The 20,848-nt window shown below is 51.3% G+C and overlaps 3 protein-coding genes across 4 annotated transcripts; 2 read left to right on the top strand and 1 right to left on the bottom strand.

Annotated features, from left to right (window-relative positions):
- Positions 1-1,634: 1,634 nt before the first annotated feature.
- Positions 1,635-10,586, top strand: MADCAM1 (mucosal vascular addressin cell adhesion molecule 1). 2 transcript variants are annotated; one of them, XM_035119535.2, is made up of 5 exons: positions 1,635-1,831; positions 2,759-3,025; positions 4,906-5,220; positions 6,896-7,612; positions 9,376-10,586. In XM_035119535.2, the coding sequence occupies exons 1-5, from the start codon at positions 1,780-1,782 to the stop codon at positions 9,480-9,482; spliced, it is 1,458 nt and encodes a 485-aa protein (XP_034975426.2). In that variant the 5' UTR covers positions 1,635-1,779; the 3' UTR covers positions 9,483-10,586. The 2 variants fall into 2 exon arrangements, with proteins under 2 accessions (XP_034975426.2, XP_034975425.2); XM_035119534.2 differs by lacking the exon at positions 9,376-10,586 and having other exon boundaries at positions 6,896-7,873.
- Positions 10,587-12,980: 2,394 nt separating this feature from the next.
- Positions 12,981-14,894, bottom strand: LOC118087659 (zinc finger protein 736-like). The gene is made up of 2 exons (XM_035120532.2): positions 14,723-14,894; positions 12,981-14,040 (listed from the first exon to the last, which is right to left on the bottom strand). Exon 2 carries the CDS (start codon positions 14,025-14,027, stop codon positions 13,326-13,328), a length of 702 nt encoding a protein of 233 aa, XP_034976423.2. The 5' UTR covers positions 14,028-14,040; positions 14,723-14,894; the 3' UTR covers positions 12,981-13,325.
- Positions 14,895-15,153: 259 nt separating this feature from the next.
- On the top strand, positions 15,154-19,557 carry TPGS1 (tubulin polyglutamylase complex subunit 1). Its single transcript, XM_035117235.2, has 2 exons — positions 15,154-15,912; positions 18,741-19,557. The coding sequence occupies exons 1-2, from the start codon at positions 15,566-15,568 to the stop codon at positions 19,270-19,272; spliced, it is 879 nt and encodes a 292-aa protein (XP_034973126.2). The 5' UTR covers positions 15,154-15,565; the 3' UTR covers positions 19,273-19,557.
- Positions 19,558-20,848: the final 1,291 nt, after the last annotated feature.

The raw sequence follows: 20,848 nt of genomic DNA, 5'->3' as shown, positions 1-20,848 counted from the left end.
AAACCAAAAAACACCCAAGGTTTGCAGAGGTAGAAAAATTATTTAGGGGCGGGGGCAATTGCACGGCCCTTTCCAACAGCTTGATGAGTACCGAGCATGCTCAATGGGCGTGGAATGCTGGGTGAATGTTGAAGCAGGGGTGGACTAAAGCAGGTAAGGGAAATCTTTTTATGGCCCTGAGGAATGCGTTCCATTCTGGGCAACCTCTCAGGAGTCGCATGCCAGTTGTGGGTGGATGGGACGCGGGTGGCGCTGTGGTCTAAACCACTGAGCCTCTTGGGTTTGCTGATCAGAAGGTCGGCGGTCCAAATCCCCGTGACAGGCTGAGCTCCCGTTGCTCTGTCCCAGCTCCTGCCAACCTAGCAGTTCGAAAGCACGCCAGTGCAAGTAGATAAATAGGTACCGCTGCAGCGGGAAGGTAAATGGTGTTTCCGTGCGCTCTGGTTTACGTCACAGTGTCCCGATGCGCCAGAAGCGGTTTAGTCCTGCTGGCCACATGACCCGGAAAGCTGTCTGCGGACAAATGCTGGCTCCCTCGGCCTGAAAGTGAGATGAGCGCCGCAACCCCATAGTCGCCTTTGACTGGACTTAACCGTCCAGGGGTCCTTTGCCTTTTACCTTTACGTCAGGAAAATTCCTGGCAGTTTGCTAGGAATATTTTACAGGACCACAGCTGTTCCTTGTCTCTGCCATCAGCCAGATGGGAGGGATATAATTAAATTATTATTAGTATTAGTATTAGTATTAGTATTAGTATTAGTAGTATTCAGATGGAAATGTCTATAACATCACTTCTTTCAAAACGTGCTAAAACAACCCCATTGCTTTTGCTCGTTTTCTTGAAAGGAGGCCTTGAATGCCAGCCTCCCAAATCCTACCCAGGTAGGGCGAGAACCTCCTTGCTTTCTGAGAAGCCTATCACTTTATGAGCTATGGATCTGGCCCTGGCTGCTATCTGGAGGAAGCAATCCCAGAACGATGGCTCATGCAGAGTGGCGACGGCCGACTCTTTGCCTAGAGGGGTTGAATGATCCACACGCAGAGCTGCGGGAGATTTGCCCTGTCCTCAGAGGAGGCTGCCCTGCACAAATTGCTGTTCTGGGGCTAGCCCAGATCATGGACTCTGACAGAGACACGACAGACAAACTCTTCTTTCTTTCTTCTTAAGAGTTGGTAATCCCGCTGTGGGTTCGCTTGGGAGAAAATTAGCATTCCGAACTGAGTGACGCAGCGCCGTTGGTCAGGCCGGTTTCTCGGTATCATGCAGAGATCTAGCAGGAAGGCTCCTTCGCGCAGGGTTGCAGTGGGTTTCCCCCTGAACGGCTTTCACGTGGGAAACGGCTTTTTTAAAATTGGAACACCTCCAATAAACAGAATGCGATTCGTCTGCTGAAGAGCGAGGTTGAAGAGTTAATTGCTCCTCTTAATTCTTTTTCTCTTTGATTAAAAGGGCGGGTGGAGTATTTCTGGAAAAAAAATGCTAAATCCAGGATTCTATCATCACTTGGATTATGGGAAGAGGCAGGCCGTGTGTGGGGGGGTGGATATTGTTTTTAACCCCCCCACCCTGACAAAGTGGTGGGCGGGGCCACCCACCTTAGATTTAAGAGGTCCTGTTGTCATTGAGTTTCGACCAGACTTGGAATCTGCACTGGGGCGAGAGTGCTGTGAGGAAGGAAGGAAGGAACTACATTGATTAATTTGAAGAGAGACAGGCTGTTGCTGCTGGAATAAGTCTGTGAAACTGTAGGTAGCAATATTAACTCGAGTGCACAGGGCATGGCAACGATCAGCTTGGGATTCCTGTTCGCCTTCGTTAGGCTTGGCTGGGGTAAGTTGGATCATTCCCCCACTCCACCCCCCCCACCCCCAAAATTGCCATTTTTTAAAAAAGAGAGAGAAATAAATACATTCTTTCCCCTCCGCCATCCATGACTTTCCCATTAAATAATAATAAAAACGCAATTTTCCCCACGACTGTCCCAACAGAATGCTTGAAAAATTTGCAACGTTTCAGGTTAGCATCTCAACAAAATGCCATTTGTAAAAGGAAGAAGTGCATTGTCTGTTTTGGTTTTCCCCCATTATTATTTTTATTTTAAAAAAGAAGATTTCTTGCACAACTAAACATATTTAGCTGGCTGCTTTCCTCTGCACCTCGCCCGAGCAAGCCAGCTCCCAGGCCTTTTAATGGAACGAGGCTGCCCAGGGGTGTTGGGGTGGCAGTGAAAAGACAAGTTGAAAATAATAATAATAATAATAATAATAATAATAATAATAATAATACCATAATAAAAATAATTTATTATTTATACCCCACCAAAGCATCACTGAAAGGATGCGGAATTCGCTTTTTTTTGGGGGGGGGGCGGGAAGAAATACAAAAATATTGGGGGGCCTTACAATTGCCACTAGATGTGTGGGCCGTTATGGCACTGATTCTACAAAGTTTCATTTTTTCCTTAACTCCGAGCCACCTTGAATGCATCTGTTGGCTCCATATCTACAGAACTCCCTGCCACAAGATATTAACCCCTTCAGAACTGGCTTTGAAACTGCCCTCGCAACACCTTTTAAATCTAAGGCACTTCTAATTAAGAAGCTGGCTTTAAAAATAAAATTTTGTGGCAGCAGCAGCCAGCAGGACCAATGGTCAGGGGACGATGGGGGGGGTGGAGTCCAGCCACAGGGGACCCCATCCGTGCATCTGTCCGGCCCCCCTCAGCACCGACCTCTCTTTCCCCTCTGTGCCATGCAGGTCTTCCCAGTTCCGTCCTGACCGTCCGCCCTCAGAAAGCGCTGGTGGAACTGGGGGGCTCCGTCCGGCTGACCTGCTCCACGGACTGCCCCGGCGGGAAAGTCCAGTGGGAAGGCCTGGACATCGACCAGGGCGAAGTCTTCTCCAACAAGACGCACAGCGTCCTGACCATCGCCAAAGCCGCCGTCAGCATAGAAGGAGCCAAGTTTTGCACAGGCCAGTGCCGGGGGGCCTCCGACCAGAAGAGCGTGGAGCTGCAAGTGTATTGTAAGTGCAGAGCTGGAGGCGAAGGGCTCAGGGGCCGTCGGGGGGGACGGGACGGACCTTCTGCATGCCAAGCGCCTGCTCTGCCCCTGAGGTCGCAGCTGCCTGTAGAAGGGGCCTCACGTGGCGTCAAGGCATAGAATAATAGAATCATAGAATTGGAAGAGACCACAAGGGCCATCCAGTCCAACCCCCTGCCAAGCAGGAAACACCATCAAAGCATTCTTGACATATGGCTGCAATGCCTCTGCTTAAAGACCTCCAAAGAAGGAGACTCCACCACACTCCTTGGTAGCAAATTCCACTGCCGAACAGCTCTTACTGTCAGGAAGTTCTTCCTAATGTTGAGGTGGACTCTTCTTTTTTGAAGTTTGAAGTCAAGGCACATGCTTTGCATGCAGAAGGCGTTCAAAGTTGAAGTCTAGGAATCTGGACATCTCCCTCCTGTCCTTTGAAATTAGGCTGAATTAAGCAGAATCTGAACACAAGAACAACTCTCCCCTCTTGTGGTTTCCGTCAAGAAATTAATGTTCTTAATGCATACCTCCATTATTTATCTTTATCATCATCATCATTTATTCCATTGCTATCCCACCTTGATCTTCCAAGGATCTCAAGGTGGCGGGTGTGGTTCTCCCACTCCCCATTCCACCCTCGCAACAACCCGATGAGGTAGGCCAGGCTAAGAGACAGGCCCGAGGTCACCCGGCGAGATTCATGGCAGGGTGCGGATTCGAACCCTGCTCTCTCCCAGGTCCGGGTCCAGCACTCTAACCCAGGGGTCCCCAAACTAAGGCCCAGGGGCCAATCGCCTTCTCAATCCGACCCGCGGACGGTTCGGGAATCAGCATGTTTTTACATGAGTAGAATGTGTCCTTTTATTTAAAATGCATCTCTGGGTTATTTGTGGTGCATAGGAATTCATTCATATTTTTTTTTCAAAATATAGTCCGGTCCCCCCACAAGGTCTGAGGGACAGTGGACCGGCCCCCTGCTGAAAAAGTTTGCTGACCCCTGCTCTAACCGTTAACGTGGTTTGGAGGATGGATGGCGGCGAACAGATTGAGGTTGAATCCTGACAAGACAGAAGTACTGTTTTGGGGGGACAGAGGGCGGACAGGTGTGGAGGACTCCCTGGTCCTGAATGGGGCAACTGTGCCCCTGAAGGACCAGGTGTGCAGCCTGAGGGTCATTTTGGACTCACCGCTGTCCATGGAGGCGCAGGTCAATTCTGTGTCCAGGGCAGCTGTCTACCAGCTCCATCTAGTACGCAGGATGAGACCCTCCCTGCCTACGCACTGTCTCACCAGAGTGGTGCATGCTCTGGTTATCTCCTGCTTGGACTACTGCAATGCACTCTATGTGGGGCTCCCTTGGAAGGCAGCTAGACTGGTGACTGGGAGCGGCCGCTGAGACCATATAACACCGGTCCTGAAAGACCTACATTGTCTTCCAGGATGTTTCCAGGCACAATTCAAAGTGTTGGTGCTGACCTTGAAAGCCCTCAATGGCTCAGTATACCTGAAGGAGCGTCTCCACCCCCATTGTCCAGCCCGGACACGGAGATCCAGCTCCAAGGGCCTTCTGGTGGTTCTCTCCCTGTGAGAAGTGAGGCTGCAGGGAACCAGGCAGAGGGCCTTCTCAGTAGTGGCACCCTCCCTGTGGAATGCCCTCCCAACAGATGCCAAGGAAATAAACAACCATCTGACTTTAGAAGACATCTGTAGGCAGCCCTGTTTAGGGAAATTTTTAATGTTTGATGTTTTATTGTGTTTTTAATATTCTGTTGGGAGCCGCCCAGAGTGGCTGGGGGAACCCACTCTGGCGGGTGTAAATAAATTAATAGTAGTCGTAATATTAACACCCCACGGGCTCTTTTCCAGCTTTCCCCGATGCCTTGCAACTGGACTCTGAGCCAAAGATTCTGAGGGCTGGGGAGCCGGCCCGCCTTGAATGCTTCTTGAGCAAGGTGTACCCTCCGGGCGCCCTGACGCTGAGCTGGTTCCGGGGAGAGGAGAGGCTGGAGGCTGCCGACGCAGAAGAGCACATGGAGGATTTTGACCAACAGCTGATGTTTTATCGCTCCGTCCTTGAGGTCCCGACGGCGGCAGAGGGAGCAGCCTACAAATGCGAAGCTACTCTGGACGTCGAGCCGGACACGTTCCGCCAATCCAGGGTGGCCGCCGTGAACCCCCAAAGTAAGCTTTGACCGTGTGCAAAACCCACAAGCAGGAGACCCCCAAGCATAAGAGACCCAATGCTTCCCTCCTGCCGGTTTTCGGCATCTGGGATTCAGAAGAATCTCCGCCTACTAAGCCCCTGATCGCTTTGTCCTCCCTGAATTTGTCCCATCAGAGGTTGAATCCTGACAAGACAGAAGTACTGTTTTTGGGGGACAGGGGGCAGGCAGCTGGGGGGGGGCTCCCTGGTCCTGAATGGGGCAACTGTGCCCCTGAAGGACCAGGTGCACAGCCTGGGAGTCATTTTGGACTCACCGCTGTCCATGGAGGCGCAGGTCAATTCTGTGTCCAGGGCAGCTGTCTACCAGCTCCATCTGGTACACAGGATGAGACCCTCCCTGCCTACGCACTGTCTCGCCAGAGTGGTGCATGGTCTGGTTATCTCCTGCTTGGATTACTGCAATGCGCTCCCTTGGAAGGCGACCCGGAAACTGCAACTACCGTAATCCAGAATGCAGCAGCCAGACTGGGAGTGGCCACCGAGACAACATAACACCAGTCCTGAAAGACCTAACATTGGTTCCCAGTATGTTTCTGAGCACAAGTCAAAGGGTTGGTGCTGATCTTTAAAGCCCTCAACAGCCTCGGCCAAGTATCCCTGAAGGAGCGTCTCCACCCCCATCGTTCAGCCTGGACACGGAGGTCCAGCTCCGAGGGCCTTCTGGCGGTTCCCTCCCTGTGAGAAGTGAGGTTACAGGGAACCAGGCAGAGGGCCTTCTCGGTGGTGGCACCCGCCCGGTGGAACGCCCTCCCATCAGATATGAGGAAATAAACAACTATCTTGACTTTTAGAAGACAGCCCTGTTTAGGGAAGTTTTTAATGTTTAATGTTTTATCGTGTTTTTAATGTTCTGTTAGGAACCGCCCAGAGTAGCTGGGGAAACCCGGCCAGGTGGGCAGGGTATAAATAATATACTACTACTACTACTACTACTGCCAACCTAGCAGTTCGAAAGCACGTCAAAATGCAAGTAGATAAATAGGAACCGCTACAGCGGGAAGGTAAACGGCGTTTCCATGTGCTGCTCTGGTTTGCCAGAAGCGGCTTTGTCATGCTGGCCACATGACCTGGAAGCTATACACCGGCTCCCTCGGCCAATAATGCGAGATGAGCGCGCAACCCCAGAGTCGGTCACGACTGGACCTAATGGTCAGGGGTCCCTTTACCTTTACCTTTACTACTACTACTATGATTAAAGCCCTCCAAGTTGATGGCTATCACTGCCTGCTGTGGCAGGGAGTTCCACAGTTCAACTGGCGGAAGGCCTTTTTAAAAAATCTGTCCTGAATCTTTCAGCATAGTATGCCTTGGGGGTGATAACTGCTGATTCTATTCCTGGCGCATAAATCGACTTTTTCGAGTCTGGATGTTTTGGACTACAAATCGCATCATGATCATCCCTCACCTTTGATCATGCAGGTCAGGGCTGGCGGGAACCGTGGCTCAAAGCATTGGAGGGCACTGTGTTGGGGGAAGGCTGACGTTGACATTAAAAATATGGCATCAACGCCCAGCCCTTGTTGATAAAAAAGAAGTGGCTCGGATTAATCAACTAAACTCTAGTTGATTAACCTTCCGGTGAAAATCTTGTGAATGCCTTTTTTTTAAGATGCAAAAACCTTTGGTTTGCAGCCACACAGGTGCCCAGCGCTACAGAGGAGGCTACCTTTGCTCTCGTGACGGAAAGAACAAGCCGTGTGGCTACTCTGGAGCCGGCCGTCACCTTGCCGGCGGCAACCACCAGTGGCCTTCCCCTTCTCTCCACCACTGAGCCCCTGACCACGACGTCAACCGCTTCTCCCACCCCAGAACCCCTTTCGGAAATGAGCAGCCCTTCCCCGACAAGGAATCCTGTTGTGGAGGTGAAGACGAGCTCTCAGAACTCTGGGACTGGGACCAGGGCCAACACCGTGCAGGTCCCCGTCTCGACGTCGACGCCAGCAACCTCGCAAGCCCCTCACTTGACAGATGGACCACCTGCCACCGCGTCCGTCCCCACCACAGCTGGCAGCCCCGTCACCCTTGCCACCCAAAAGCAACGCAGCTCCTCCACCGCCACGGACCCCTCCAAAGACCCCTGCCGCCCCGTCATCACTCCTGTCCCCACCCAAGGGAGCACGGGGGGCACCCTGCGGATCACGTGCCTCACGGCCAACTGCAGCAAGGACGTCCAGGTCCGATGGGTGGAGACTCCCGTAGCTAAGTCCCGGTACCGCCAGGAAGAAGCCAGGGGCTGGTCCACCCTGGTTGTGGAGAGCGTCTCCCTCGAGCATCAGGGGGTCTACCGGTGCCTTGCGATAGCCAGCCAGCCCCGCATAGCCAGCTTGACCATCTCCATCGTGCCTAATGGTGAGCGGACAGAGGTTCCCTTTTCCTTCTTCAGCAGCGTCTCAAATCTGCCTTTGGAGGCAGGCCTCTTCGGGTTCCTGCTCTCATTTTCTGTCGTTTCATTCTGGCCTCCGCAAAATCCCTGCTGTCCATTGCGGGACAACCGCCCGTTGTCGCCTAGGGGGCCCTCCCCTCTTGGCCTTTTGAACCCCTAGGGTCCCCCCATACCAGCACTGCTTTTTTATTCCACCGGCCTGAGTGGGGGGAAACCCTTAGATTTGAGTTTTAGCACACATGAAAAACTTAAAAAACAAATCCTTACTGTATTTCCTGATGAATAGCCTCTGGACTATAATGTAACTTAAATAGAAAACTATCTTTAGGAAAATAAAAAAAAATCCTTCAGTAGCACCTTAAAGACCAACTAAGTTTTTATTTTGGTATGAGCTTTCGTGTGCATGCACACTTCTTCAGATACATTTGAAACAGAAGTGTCAGACCCTTATATATATACAGAGGGTGGTGGGGGTGGGTGGGTGTGGGTGATGGGAGTGGTAAACCTGTGGATGGCTGTTAACGACTGATGACTGACAGCCATCTACAGGTTTACCACTCCCATCGTTAACAGCCATCTACAGGTTTACCACTCCCATCAGCCCATCACCCATTCCCACCCACCCCCACCACCCTCTGTATATATATAAGGGTCTGACGCTTCTGTTTCAAATGTATCTGAAGAAGTGTGCATGCACACGAAAGCTCATACCAAAATAAAAACTTAGTTGGTCTTTAAGGTGCTACTGAAGGAATTTTTTTATTTTGCTTCAACTCAGACCAACACGGCTACCTACCTGTAACTATCTTTAGGAAGATTCCCCCCAAAAGCATTTTATTTTAAAAATCCGATTTAAATAAATAAAAAAATCTGATTTAAATAAAAATAATTGATTTTTATCTACAGTGTCTGAAACCAAAGGGGTGCATTCCTTGGCAGATGTGAATTATCCCCCCAGCTCTGACTTCAGAGTTTTACACTGGTATCACTGCTTTCGCCAGGCAGGTGTCTATTTATATCTAATGCACAGGCCAATCCTAAAGTTGTGGGTTTACGATGCTGCGAAGGCCCGGGATAAGCCTCCAGAAGAGCTTCCGCCCTCAACCCACCCTTTTGCATTCGCCTGTACCGTTACCACCAGTCGCTATTGGGGAGACTCGGCTGTGGCTGGCAAGCTCTGGAGCTTGCAGTGGGGAGAAAGAAAGGAAAAATACCATACATGAGTAGCGGAGCACAAAACGGGACAGGAGCACGTCTTGCACTGTGGCTTAAGGTTCTGGGGGCAACCTCAAGCTGCTCCTCGCCACAGATTGCGCCAGGCTTACGGAAACCACTGAACTGTAGCCCACCAGGGCTCACGCTGTCTCCCTTTCCTGAAGGAGCGTCTCCACTCCCATTGTTCTGCCTAGACCCTGAGGTCCAGCTCCGAGGGCCTTCTGGCAGTTCCCTCCCTGCGAGAAGCGAGGTTACAGGGAACCAGGCAGAGGGCCTTCTCGGTGGTGGCACCCGCCCTGTGGAACGCCCTCCCATCAGATGTCAAGGAAATAAACAACTATCTGACGTTTAGAAGACAAGCGAAGGCAGCCCTGTTTAGGGGAAAATTTTAATGTTTGATGTTTTATCGTGTTTTTAACATTCTGTTGGGAGCTGCCCAGAGTAGCTGGGGAAACCCAGCCGGATGGGCGGGGTATAAATAAAAAATTATTATTATTATGGTGTCTCTCCCCAGCTACGTTCAGCACAGAAACCGCCGTCGCCATCGGAAGTACCGGCTCCCTCCTGGGGGTGGTCATCACCGGGTATGTGGCCCGCCGCTTGTGGCGGCGACGCGGCTAAGAGCAGGTGGCTCCATCGACACCCGTCTCTTCCCTCTCTGCAGCGGTTACCGTGTTTGTTTCCCCCTGAATTTTTTCGGGGAGCCTTTGAGGGAGGACACAACCCACCCAACTCCCGCCAGCTGCTGCTAGGAGGACTCAGTGTTTCTTTCCGCGCTTCCTGGTGTCACAGAGAAGAGGCAAATCCAGCAGGGGAACCCTACCACCTGAGCGGAAGGGGGTCGACCCTCCCCACCCACCGATAGACAGGAGCAACTTCTGCCTAGACTGAAACCATACGCCGGAATCCGAAGGTCATCCGAGTCTAGTTGTCCGGTCAAACCTTGTTCCCTCCTTGACATTTTTTGAGGCCGTGACCCTAAGCACAGTTTACTTTCGGCCACACATGAAACTCAGTGGGATTTGTGTTTTGAGTCGGCCTTTTTTAGGGTCGGGGCAGCGGGCAGGAGGCGAGCAGAGCCTCCGGAGTTTTGAACACTGCAGAAGAGAGACTGGATGGAAGCTATTCCTAGAGAACTGTAGAGGTGTGGGCCCAACATCTCGTCCACTTCCCCCTCTTTCGCAACTCTTGGACCCAAGAGGTCTATAGTTGGGTTTGCTGGCTGGCCAACAGACCCGAGCACAAATCAAATCAGGTATTTCTTCGTGGACTTTTAATTGCCAGAGGTTGCGGCGATGACTACGGCCTTAGGCAGCCGAGCATCGCAGAATCGTAGAATTGGAAGGGACACCAAGGGTCACCCCCTGCGACAGGGGAATCTTTTGCCCAATGCAGGGCTTGAACCCACGACCCTGTGATTAAGAGTCTCCTGCTCTACTGACTGAGCTATCCCCTAGGGCTCTTCTGGTCGCTTCGATTTGCCAGTAATGGAACTTCCACAGTCAGGGGAAGTCTCTCTGGGCTGTCTGATACTTAAAACAGCAGAGGAATGGGACATTACCTGTGGACAGGGCGGGCGCCAGGCAAATATTTGTTCCCACCAAGTGAGTTCATCCAGAAATGCCCTTGTCAACCGCAGCCACATCCCTAAACAGATTACTTTGTATATAAGCCCTATCTATTGTACATACAGTTGGTTTTTTTGTAGAGATTACCACTACTGTAATTAAATGGGGTGTTTTTTTTCCACATCGTGTCTGCCTTCTATGATCTTAATGAGCCTTAACCCTAAAGCAGCCCCATCTGTCGTGGGAAGCCAGGATTCCTCAACTGCTTAGAGGACAGCTTCTTCTATTTCATGGGTAGGCAAACTAAGGCGCAGGGGCCAGATCCGACCCAATCGCCTTCTAAATCCGGCCTGTGGTCGGTCCAGGAACCAGAGTGTTTTTACATGAGTAGAATGTGTCCTTTTATTTAAAATGCATCTCTGGGTTATTTGTGGGGCCTGCCTGGTGTTTTTACATGAGTAGAATGTGTCCTTTTATTTAAAATGCATCTCTGGGTTATTTGTGGAGCATAAGAATTCGTTCATCCCCCCCCCAAAAAAAATAGTCCGGCCCCCCACAAAGTCTGAGGGACAGTGGACCGGCCCCCTGCTGAAAAAGTTGGCTGGCCCTTGTTAGGGGAGGGGGGCTGCGCTCAGTGGCAGAACACCTGCTTTGCATCCAGAAGGGCCCGGCTCCAATCCTTGGTCAATCCAGTTAATAGGATCGCGGAGGGGGCAGGTGATGGATTTAAAAGACCAGGCACTGCCAGTCAGTGCTGGCTAAGCAGGCAAGCAAGGTTGACCTGAAATAAAGCAACTTTCTTGTCGCGCCATCGGCTTGAACCTTCTAATCCTGGCAGCAGGGAAATGAGTCCCCAAAATGAGGCAAGGGAGGAGAGTCTTCATTCGGCAAAGTTGGAATGTTTGTGAATGTTCTGTAACACCAGAATGACCCAGCCAACACATAGCAGGCTTCACAGGGGAAAGGCGGCAGCAGCAACTAGGCTACATTCAATGCGTTTTTAATCGGAATAGTCGTTTGCAATCCCCTTTCTAGTCTAGACATTACAAAATAAACAGGTTACTACTGCCTTTTACATTAAAAAAGGAGTTTGAGTGTACAGTGGTACACCTTGGTTGTCAAATAAATAATCCGTTCCGGAAGTCCGTTCCTAAACCAGTAGCACCTTAGAAACCAACTAAGTTTGTCATTGCACACAAAAGCTCATAACAATGACAAACTTAATTGGTCTCTAAGGTGCTACTGGAAGGAATTTTTTAATAATAATTTTATTATTCATATGCTGACCAACTCTAGGCGGCGGCCTACAAAATATTAAAAGCACAACCAAACCTCAAACGCCAAAAAGCAGCCTGTGCCCTGGCAGCAAAGGTAGCCGAAACTGACTTCGCTCAGCCTGTGGTTTGCACCTAGACGTCAAAGGCGAGTGGGGTTTTTGTCACCGCTTTGAGTCCAGCCTTCGCCTAATGACAAGAGGGTGGATGCGACCCAATGCAGAGGAATTGGTGGAAATAGCTGGAAATGACAGAACCTAGGTCCTCAAGTTAGGTCCTCAAGGAAGGAGATTCCACCACCTCTCAAGGGAGTCCATTCCTCTGTCAAACAGCTCTTGCCATCCGAAAGTTCTGACGATGGTGTTTAGATGGAATCTTCTTCCTTATATTTCAAAGCTATTGGTTTGGATCCTCCCCTGTGGAGCAGCAGAAGGAAGCAAGCTTTCTCCACCTGTCTTGTGGCAACCCTTCAGAAATCTGAAGGTGGCTATCCTATCACCCGTCTCCCCTTCCCCAGGCTAAACACGCCCAGTCCCCTCAACCGTTCCTAATCAGGCTTGCTTTCCAGACCCTCGGTCATCTCGGTTGCACACCTTCCAACTTGTCAACATCCTTTTTAAATCGTAGCGCCCAGAACGGGACAAAGTATTCCAGGTGTGGTATGACCAAGGCAGAATAGAGTGGTTCTATGACTTCTCTTGATCTGGGCACTAGACTTCTGCTGGTGCAGCCTAGAAATGAATTAGCCTTTTTTGCTGCTGCATCACCCTGTGGACTCATGTTAACCTTGTAGTCTACTAAGTCCCCAGAATCCTTTTCACACACCCTGCTGTCAAGCCAGGTGTCCCCCAGCCTATACTGTATTTGTGCATCTGGTTTCTTCCTGCCTATGTGCAGAACCCAGACCCTCCAAGTGTCCCTATTTTCCAAGGACACCCCCAATTTAGAGAAGCTGCCCTGGGTTATTATCATAGCTGCCAAGTCTCCCATATTCTACGGGAAACCCCCGTTTTTCCAGCCGTTCCCAGCTGGAAAAACGGATTTTTTTGTTTTTTCCTGGTTTACTTACCGGCCGGGGGAGGCTCCTTCTGTGCATGTCTGGAGTCTCTGGACATGCGCAGAAGCGATTTCTAGCGCGCCAGCCATTTTGGAACTGGGCGGAGCATGCTCAGAAGCGACTTCCGATGCTGCTCTGCCCAGTTCCAAAATGGCCGCAGCGCAACTTCCAGCGTGGTGGCCATTTTGGAACTGGGCAGAGCAGCATCAAAAGTCGCTTCTGAGCATGCTCCGCCCAATTCCAAAATGGCGGCAGCGCTACTTCCGGTCTGCCGATCCCTTATTTTTCCGGCAGGAACTTGGCAGGTATGGTTATTATTTGATCCTGGAATGTTCCACTTTTCCTTACTTCTGTGGATGCAGCCCTAGAATAAGCATTCGCTTTCTTTGCCGCTGCATCACACTGTGGACTCAGGTTAAGCTTGCGGTCCACCAAGACGTCCCCGCCGCCCAATTCTCCTGCCTTGGCATTTGACGGACAGCCTTATCCCTTCAAAGCGGGGAGGAGTAGGAGGGCTCTCCTCCTGGCCAGGGTCTCCTCTGGCGCGGAAAAGGGAGGAGCGCTCCTAGCTGTGCATGTTCCGCATGTGCTTTAAGAGATTGGACTTGTGGTTGAACGCCTTGGAGCAGTGTTCGCAGCTGAAGGCCGGCTGGGCCTGGTGGGTGCGGCGGTGCTGCAGGAAGGTGGACCGGTGGGTGAAGGCCTTGGCACACTCACCGCAGCGGTGCGGCCTCTCGCCCGTGTGCACCCGCTCGTGCTCCTTGACCGAGGCCTCCCACTTGAAGCGCCGGGCGCAGTGGGCGCAGGCGAAGGGCTTCTCCTGCGTGTGGATGCGGAGGTGCTTCACCAGGCATGAGGTGCGCTTGAAGCGCTTGGGGCACAGGTGGCAGACGAAGGGCGCCTCGTCCGAGTGCACCTTGCCGTGCTTGTCCAGGTCGGCCTGCAGCTTGAAGCGCTTCCCGCAGGTCCGGCAGCGAAAGGGCCGCTTGGCCGAATGCACCAGGCGGTGCTTGATGAGGTCGGCGCAGCGGGTGAAGGTCTTGGCGCAGCGCTTGCACTGGTAGGGGCGTTCGCCCGTGTGGATGCGCTGGTGCTCCCGGAAGTTCGTCAGGTACTTGATGTCCTTCTCGCAGACATTGCAGCGGAAGACATCCACGTCGGCAGGAGAGGAGGGGGCCTGGGGGTGCCTCGGCTTGCCCGGCCGGACCGCCACCTTCTTCCTCTTTTTCCGCGGGTGGGTTTTAGGCGGGGCCCGCCCGGCATCCATGAGTCCCAGGCACCTGGCAAAGATGGAGCAGAGGATCTATGGGGGTGGTGGGGTAGATTTATTTATTCATTTCATAAAATGCATACACCGATTTATTGGGAAAGGAAAAGAAAGATTACTGGGTAATGATATACAGTTGTTCTTTGGTTTTGGAACAGCTTAGTTCCCGAACGTTTTGGCTCCCGAATGCCGCAAACCTGGAAGTGACTGTTCCGGTTTGCGAACTATTTTTGGAAGCCAACCGTCCGACAGGGCTTCCTAACAGTGTGTGTTGTTTGTGTTTGTGTGTACCCCAGGCATACACACACTTGATTTCATCCTCCCAACTTCTTGATTTCATCCTCCCGACCCAAGCTCTGCAGTTTGACTCTTTAATTCTCTATCCGTTTTGATTGGGAGAAGAAGCAAACATATAAATAAACACAGGCACGTGCACCCAATGGACAGAGCTGGTCTTGGTTTCTCTGCCCCCACGCCCTCCTGCATGAAAATTTAAATAAATTCTGGGGGGTGGGCAAACAACAACAACACAGGCTGATTAGCAACCCACACCGTTACTGATAAATAAACAAATACCATGCAGTAAGTCCTGTGAGCACTGCAAAGCCCTTAATAGCTTTGCAATGCTATTAGCCCAGCCCCCCCAAAAAAGACACCCCCATGCAATCTAACTTTATGCAAACCCTGCCACTTACTGAGCTCCAACAAGAGGGGGCTGGGGACCAAACTGCCAACGGAAGCAGATAAAATTCCCCAAGTCACAGCTCAGCCGGTACACTAAGAGACGGAAACAAAACCAGCCTTTTCTGGCATAGTAAGGATAAAGTCACGTTGCCCATACTAAAGATGGCTGCCGTCCCCTCACCCCCCGCCCAAACAAAATGCCCTTTTCTCCCCGTGAGTTGGCGCATCTGCTCCAACTCTCGCGACACTTCCTCTATCCTGACGGAGCCCCGGAGGTTTGGACGGAAAGGGATTGCCATACAGCAAGAAGGGATAGACCGGCGGGGGGAAATACACACTCGAATAACTATGGTTTTTTTAAAATAAATAAATACTGGATATCTATCAGCCGTATGTAGCACATCCTGTTGACGCAAGGTAGCGCTGCCTTATGCCTTAGCAACTTTATGGTAGTAGAGCGCGGCCTATACTTCCGGTAATTATGGAAGGCGGCGCTCTAGCCATTTCCCTCTTCATGGTGGAAGCTCTCCACAACTTTTGAACGGAAACTTCACCGTGTTTGAAAGCGCTGGGAGGAACCGCGGAGCTTCCTGTTCCGTTCCTAGGCGTTTCTATACCCTCCCAATTGGCTGTTCTTGATAATAACAACAACAAACAACAACAACAAAAACATAACAACAATAGCCGCTCGGTTTAAAACAAGAATGGCGGCCGCCTCAGCTTCTTCTCTTCCCTCGCCGGCTTTTGATTGGCTGCCCGTCGCAAGAGAGCGAGGCGCGGCCCTCACCCAAAATGGCCGACGCGCGGCCCTCACCCAAGATGGTGGCCGGCGCTAAGCGGCGCCCTCAGACAAAATGGCGGCCAGCGAGAAGCGGCGCTCGTCCCCTGCGGCGGCCGGGAGCGAACCGGTCCGGCCGCCCCTTCCCTCGAACGGCGCCCCGTCCGAGAGTGAAGCGGAGTTCCTCCTGCAGGCCGGCGTGAGCGACATGGTCCGTGAGGCCCTCCTGAAGGTGCTGGAGGCGCGGCCTGAGGAGCCCATCGGCTTCCTGGCCGGTTACTTCGAGAGGCTGGCGCAAAGCGGCCCTGAGGAGGCGGAGGAGGCCTTGTTGGCGGCCGACGGCGGCGGCGAGCCCCGGGGGCTGCTGCGGGGGCGCCTCGGCCGAGCCTTGTGGTACCTGAGCCTGGCTCACCACTCCCACAGGTGCGGCAGGTGGGAAGGAAGGCCGGGGCGGGCAGAACTACAGCGCCCAGAATGCACCGGGCAAGATTCGGGGCTCTTTTGCTGTGTTTTGGCGCGCGCGGCCTCCTGGGACATGAAGTCTTTCCCCCCTTCCTTTTTCAGAGGAAAAGGGAATTAGGCTTTAAAAACGATTTTTTTTAAAAAAAAGACAAGTTCTTTTATAGGCTGCTGTACAATTCCCCTCGTTCCATGCAACACGTTTTATATATTGGGTTCAGTTGAGTGGGTGCATTCGTGTGTTTTTTTTAATCTTTCCTTTTCATTGCATTTATTTTTCTAAAAAAAATTCAAAATCTGTTCTTTCCTCCAAGGGCCACAAGGAGGCTGCGTTTTGCAGCTGCTCGCCCTCCGTATTTTACAGTCGCAACAACCCTCCCAGGTAGGCCATTGAGAGGTCAGGCATCCCGGTGAACTTCGTGGCGGAACAGGGATTCGAACCCGGGATGCACCCAGGTCGCTCTTAGCTGCTGCGTGGCTTTCCATGTTCGTATGACAGAAACTGGGCTGCTTCTCCCTTTCGCTTCAAAACAGCGCGGCCTAGTGGTTAGCACGCTGGACAGGGAAACCGGTGTTAACAAAATCCCTCGCCTTGCGCCAGCCGCCATCTCTCAGCCTAACCTACCTTGAAGGGTTGTTGTACAGGTAACGTGGTGAGGGTAGGAAGAACTTCACTTGTGCTCCCTTCGGCCTCCTCGGAAGAAGGGTGGAGATGAAGCAGGGAAAGTAATGAAATGTTAAATGAACGACTGCACCACGGCGCCATTTTAGTTGGGAGCAGACCCCTGCTGAACTCGTTGGATGAAGGGCGGGATCTAAATAGAGACGGTTGATAATGTGTTTTTATTTTAGGACGTTTGCCTTGCACCTTTTTCTTCTGTAGTAAATGTTATTCCACTGACACTGACTCAAGGCGCCTTTACAGTCTATGGTTCACCCCTTTTGAGGGAGTTGTTTAAATCTGCAGAAGACTTGAGAAGGTGGCACAACAGCCATCTTCAAATAACTTGAAATGCTGCCACTTGGAAGACAGAGCAAGCTTGCTTCCTGCTGTTTCAGAGAGTAAGGCCTGAAACAACAGACTCAAATGGCAAGGAAGGAGATTCTGGCTAAGCATTGGGGGGGGGGGCGACTTCCTAAAAGTAAGTACTGTTTGACAGCAGGATGCAATACCTAGGAAGGTGGTGGACTGTCCTTCATTGGAGATGTCTGCACTCTGCGGGCACCACTACCAAGAAGGCCCTGGTTGGACGCAGAGTAATGGACCACTTGCTGTCCCACCTGGGGTTCCCCAACTGGTTTCTCCCACCATTCCTCTGTCCCCAACCAATCCATAACATGGTTTCAGCGTCCTGTTCTCACATTCGCTAACCATGTGCTTATTGAAATAATTTTTTAAAATTAAAAATAGCCTAGTAGCACCTTAGAGACCAACTAAGTTTGTTCTAGGTATGATTTTTCGTGTGCATGCACACTTCTTCAAATACTCGTGCCTATTGGGAAGCCAGGTAGCGCTGTGGTTAAACCACTGAGCCTAGGGCTTGCTGATCAGAAGGTCGGCAGTTTGAATCCCTGTGACGGGGTGAGCTCCCGTTGCTTGGTCCCAGCTCCTGCCAACCTAGCAGTTCGAAAGCACGTCAAAATGCAAGTAGATAAATAGGAACCGCTGCAGCGGGAAGGTAAACGGCGTTTCCATGCACTACTTTGGTTTGCCAGAAGCGGCTTTGTCATGCTGGCCACATGACCTGGAAACTATACGCCGGCTCCCTCGGCCAATAATGCGAGATGAGCGCGCAACCCCAGAGTCGGTCACGACTGGACCTAATGGTCAGGGGTCCCTTTACCTTTACCTTATTGGGAAGCCTGCAAACAGGATTTGAGGATGGAAGTGCTCTCCCTGTGGTTTCCAGCACCTGGGATTCAGAAGCATTGCTGCCTCTGACTGCAGTGGCCGAAAGAAAGGGCCGTAGCTCAGTAGCAGCTGGTTTGCATGGAGAAAGTCCCGAATTCAATTCCCAGGATCTCCAGTTAGGGCTAGGAGAAAAAAAAACATTGCCTGAAATATTGCAGAGCCACTGCCAGCCAGTGTAGACCGTACTGAGCTAGCTGGGCAAACAGTCTGACTCAATATAAGGTGACTTCCTACGTTCCAGACCATAGTCATCATGGCCCAGTAGTCTGCAGAAGCAGAAGAATCTTTATTTGCATCAGCCTCTCTAGACATTACAAATAAAATAAAATGTACTGAAGATAGAGGTAAAAACTATAGAAAATACATTTGGGGGGTTTACATCAATAATCAAATAATCGATCTTATTCTTAATTGCCCCCGCTTGCAGTTTTTGCTGTCACCTGATCACCTTGATCTGCTAAAAGAAGGAGCACCGTAGCAAAGGTTGAGCGACCCGGCATGGACAATAATAGAGGGGTAATAACCTCACTCCTCAAATCTTTATAAAGAGTGCTAGCCAGAAGCACATGAGCCACTGACCTAATACTGCCACCTCCACAGGGACATAAATGTTTTTCCAGTGGGATTTTTTGAAATCGACCCTCAAGTACAGCCGAAGGCTGTATATTCAATCTTGCAAAAGTGAAAGCGCCTCTGTATTTTGGAATTGTTAAATTCTGCAAACAGGGTGCCCGAGTTTCAAAATGACTAGGTGAGAAATAATCATACCGTGGGCAAAATTTCCTCATCATAGCCAGATTATTCGGTCGCTCAATTTCATATAGGGCGCTGACTAGTTAAACTGCTTTACCAGTGGTCTGTTTTATGTTCCTTCCTGTAGGATGGCCTTTAACAACAACGTGAGCGTGGCCTATGATTCCCTGTCTGCCGCCGGCAGGCGCAAGAAGCCCGGAGTTAGCGGGAAACTCTACAGCGAGCTGCTGAGACTGATGTGCCAAGACAAGGGAGCCCCAGAAGACATCGCTCTGCCCTTGCTGAGTAAGGTCACCTGCCGAGACCACGAGGCGGTGCCCTTTGACATCTTCCGCTACGGGGTCCTCACCTGCCTGGTCCTCCTTGAGTTCCTGGCCAAGGCAGATTTGCTTTTCAACACACTGGCCGGCAGCTCTGGGGCGGCGGACAAACGAGTCTGTGCGGCGGTCCTCGGGATCCTGGAGGACGCCCTTTGCCCCGCCGAGGTCGCTGCCCCCATCCGCTTCCTGGAGGCCGGGTCCAAGCTTGGGCCGGATTGCTTGGCTTCGGCCATGGACAAAGCACTGGCTGAGCGGAAACCCAGCGTGGTGATGAAGAAAGAGGAGTTCCTGCAGAGAGCCTCGTCCATCTTCGTGGCGAGAGTGAAACCCGTCGAATGAGCTCTTAAGCGGGGCGGGTGGGTTTGTGCTTCGTCTGGTTCCCTGATCACCACCTGGCTGTTCATCTAGGGTGGAAAGAGAGACAGTGCCTACTTCTTGTTTTGGGCCGGCAATGGAGAGAGATCGAAATGTAGCAACAGTGGATCGACTTTGCTTTCTGGGGTTCAGTAGAGCTGCATGACTGATGTCCAAAATTGCTGCTCTTTGTTGAGTAAATCTCATGTCAAACACTGGATAGGTTTGAAGGATGATGGGAGATATTTAAATTGGGTTATTTATATTGCAGATTGTCTCAAGATTTCTTTCTTCTTCTTTTATTACACCACACAAGTCATTGAGCCAGTCCACACCTTTTCTGGGTGTGCCCAGAATGTGGTCCTGGCTGCCCACCTACCCCAGTCAGATTTTGGAAATCTGCACACAAGTCCAGTGTTTTCCTACTGTGCCTTTTTGCTCTCAGTGGTGAACTGTGTTGTAAGGTCACCTGTGTCCCGAGCTTAGACTTTTTAGGTTTATTTCTTATTTCAGAACATAATGCATCGCTTGGTTGTTTAAAATAAAACCACGAAAAACTCAAAAGTGGTTTTTGAAAGGAATTAAACAATACAATTTTCAGCAAAAAGGAAAAAAAGAAACAGCTTAGAAAACCGCAATTTGAAACATTCAAAAAATTAAAATCGGGAATAAACTAAAAGCAGGTTAGAACACACTTCAGCATTCTAGATCTATGTACGGGATTGTCTTAACAGAAGTGTTTCTAGCCAACACCGAAAATAGTGCAGTGAAGGTGCTGTAATGCTGCTTTTTTTTTTTTTTACAAATGCACTTTGGAACTCCCTGCCTAATTATGTCAGGCAGGCACCTTCCACTGCACTCTTTTCGGCACCTGCCTGGTGCTCAGGCTTGTTTCCAGGCTACATCTCCACACACTCTTTGCCTGACTCGGATGTGTCTTTGAAGTGAGAGAATGTCACTCGCTTGCCTGGTGGGGGAATGTCTTTGTGCCTCTATAGCAGCCCAAACTGCGGCCCTACCTAACAGGACCAGCGGTCGGGGAAGATGGGGATTGTAGTCCAAAACATCTGGAGGGCCGAAGTTTGGGGATGCCTGCTCTACAGAAACCTCTTGACTTTTGCATAGCTGGGATACGGAAAGGTAATGGTAGAGCAGGGGTCGGCCGGTTCACGGTCCTGCAGATGCTGCGGTGGGCCGGAGTGCGCACACACACATGCGCAGACACTATTTCTGGCGTGGAGGAGGTGTGCACAGTTTCCTATTGGCTGCAGGAGCTTCCTGCAGGCAATGGGAAGCTGGCCAGCGTCACGGAATGCACTGCTTTAGCGCGGCGCACGGGAACCGACTGAGCGGGTGGCAGGGGTCCATGGGCTGGTTAAACGACCCCCATGGGCCGTTTGTGGTTGCCGACCCCTGTTGTAGAGATCCTGTTATCCGCTTTCACCCAACCACATGCCTGTGGCCCTGCGGAAGCTTGCCCAGAAGCAAATGTGGCCCTCAGGTGGTGGTGGTGGGGAGCTTCCTTGCTCATGGTTTATTTGATTGGAGGACAGTAGAGCCA

Source organism: Zootoca vivipara, chromosome 6 (genome assembly GCF_963506605.1).
Source record: "Zootoca vivipara chromosome 6, rZooViv1.1, whole genome shotgun sequence".
Taxonomy (NCBI): Eukaryota; Metazoa; Chordata; class Lepidosauria; order Squamata; family Lacertidae; genus Zootoca; species Zootoca vivipara.
This window is presented reverse-complemented; position numbering and strand designations above follow the sequence as displayed.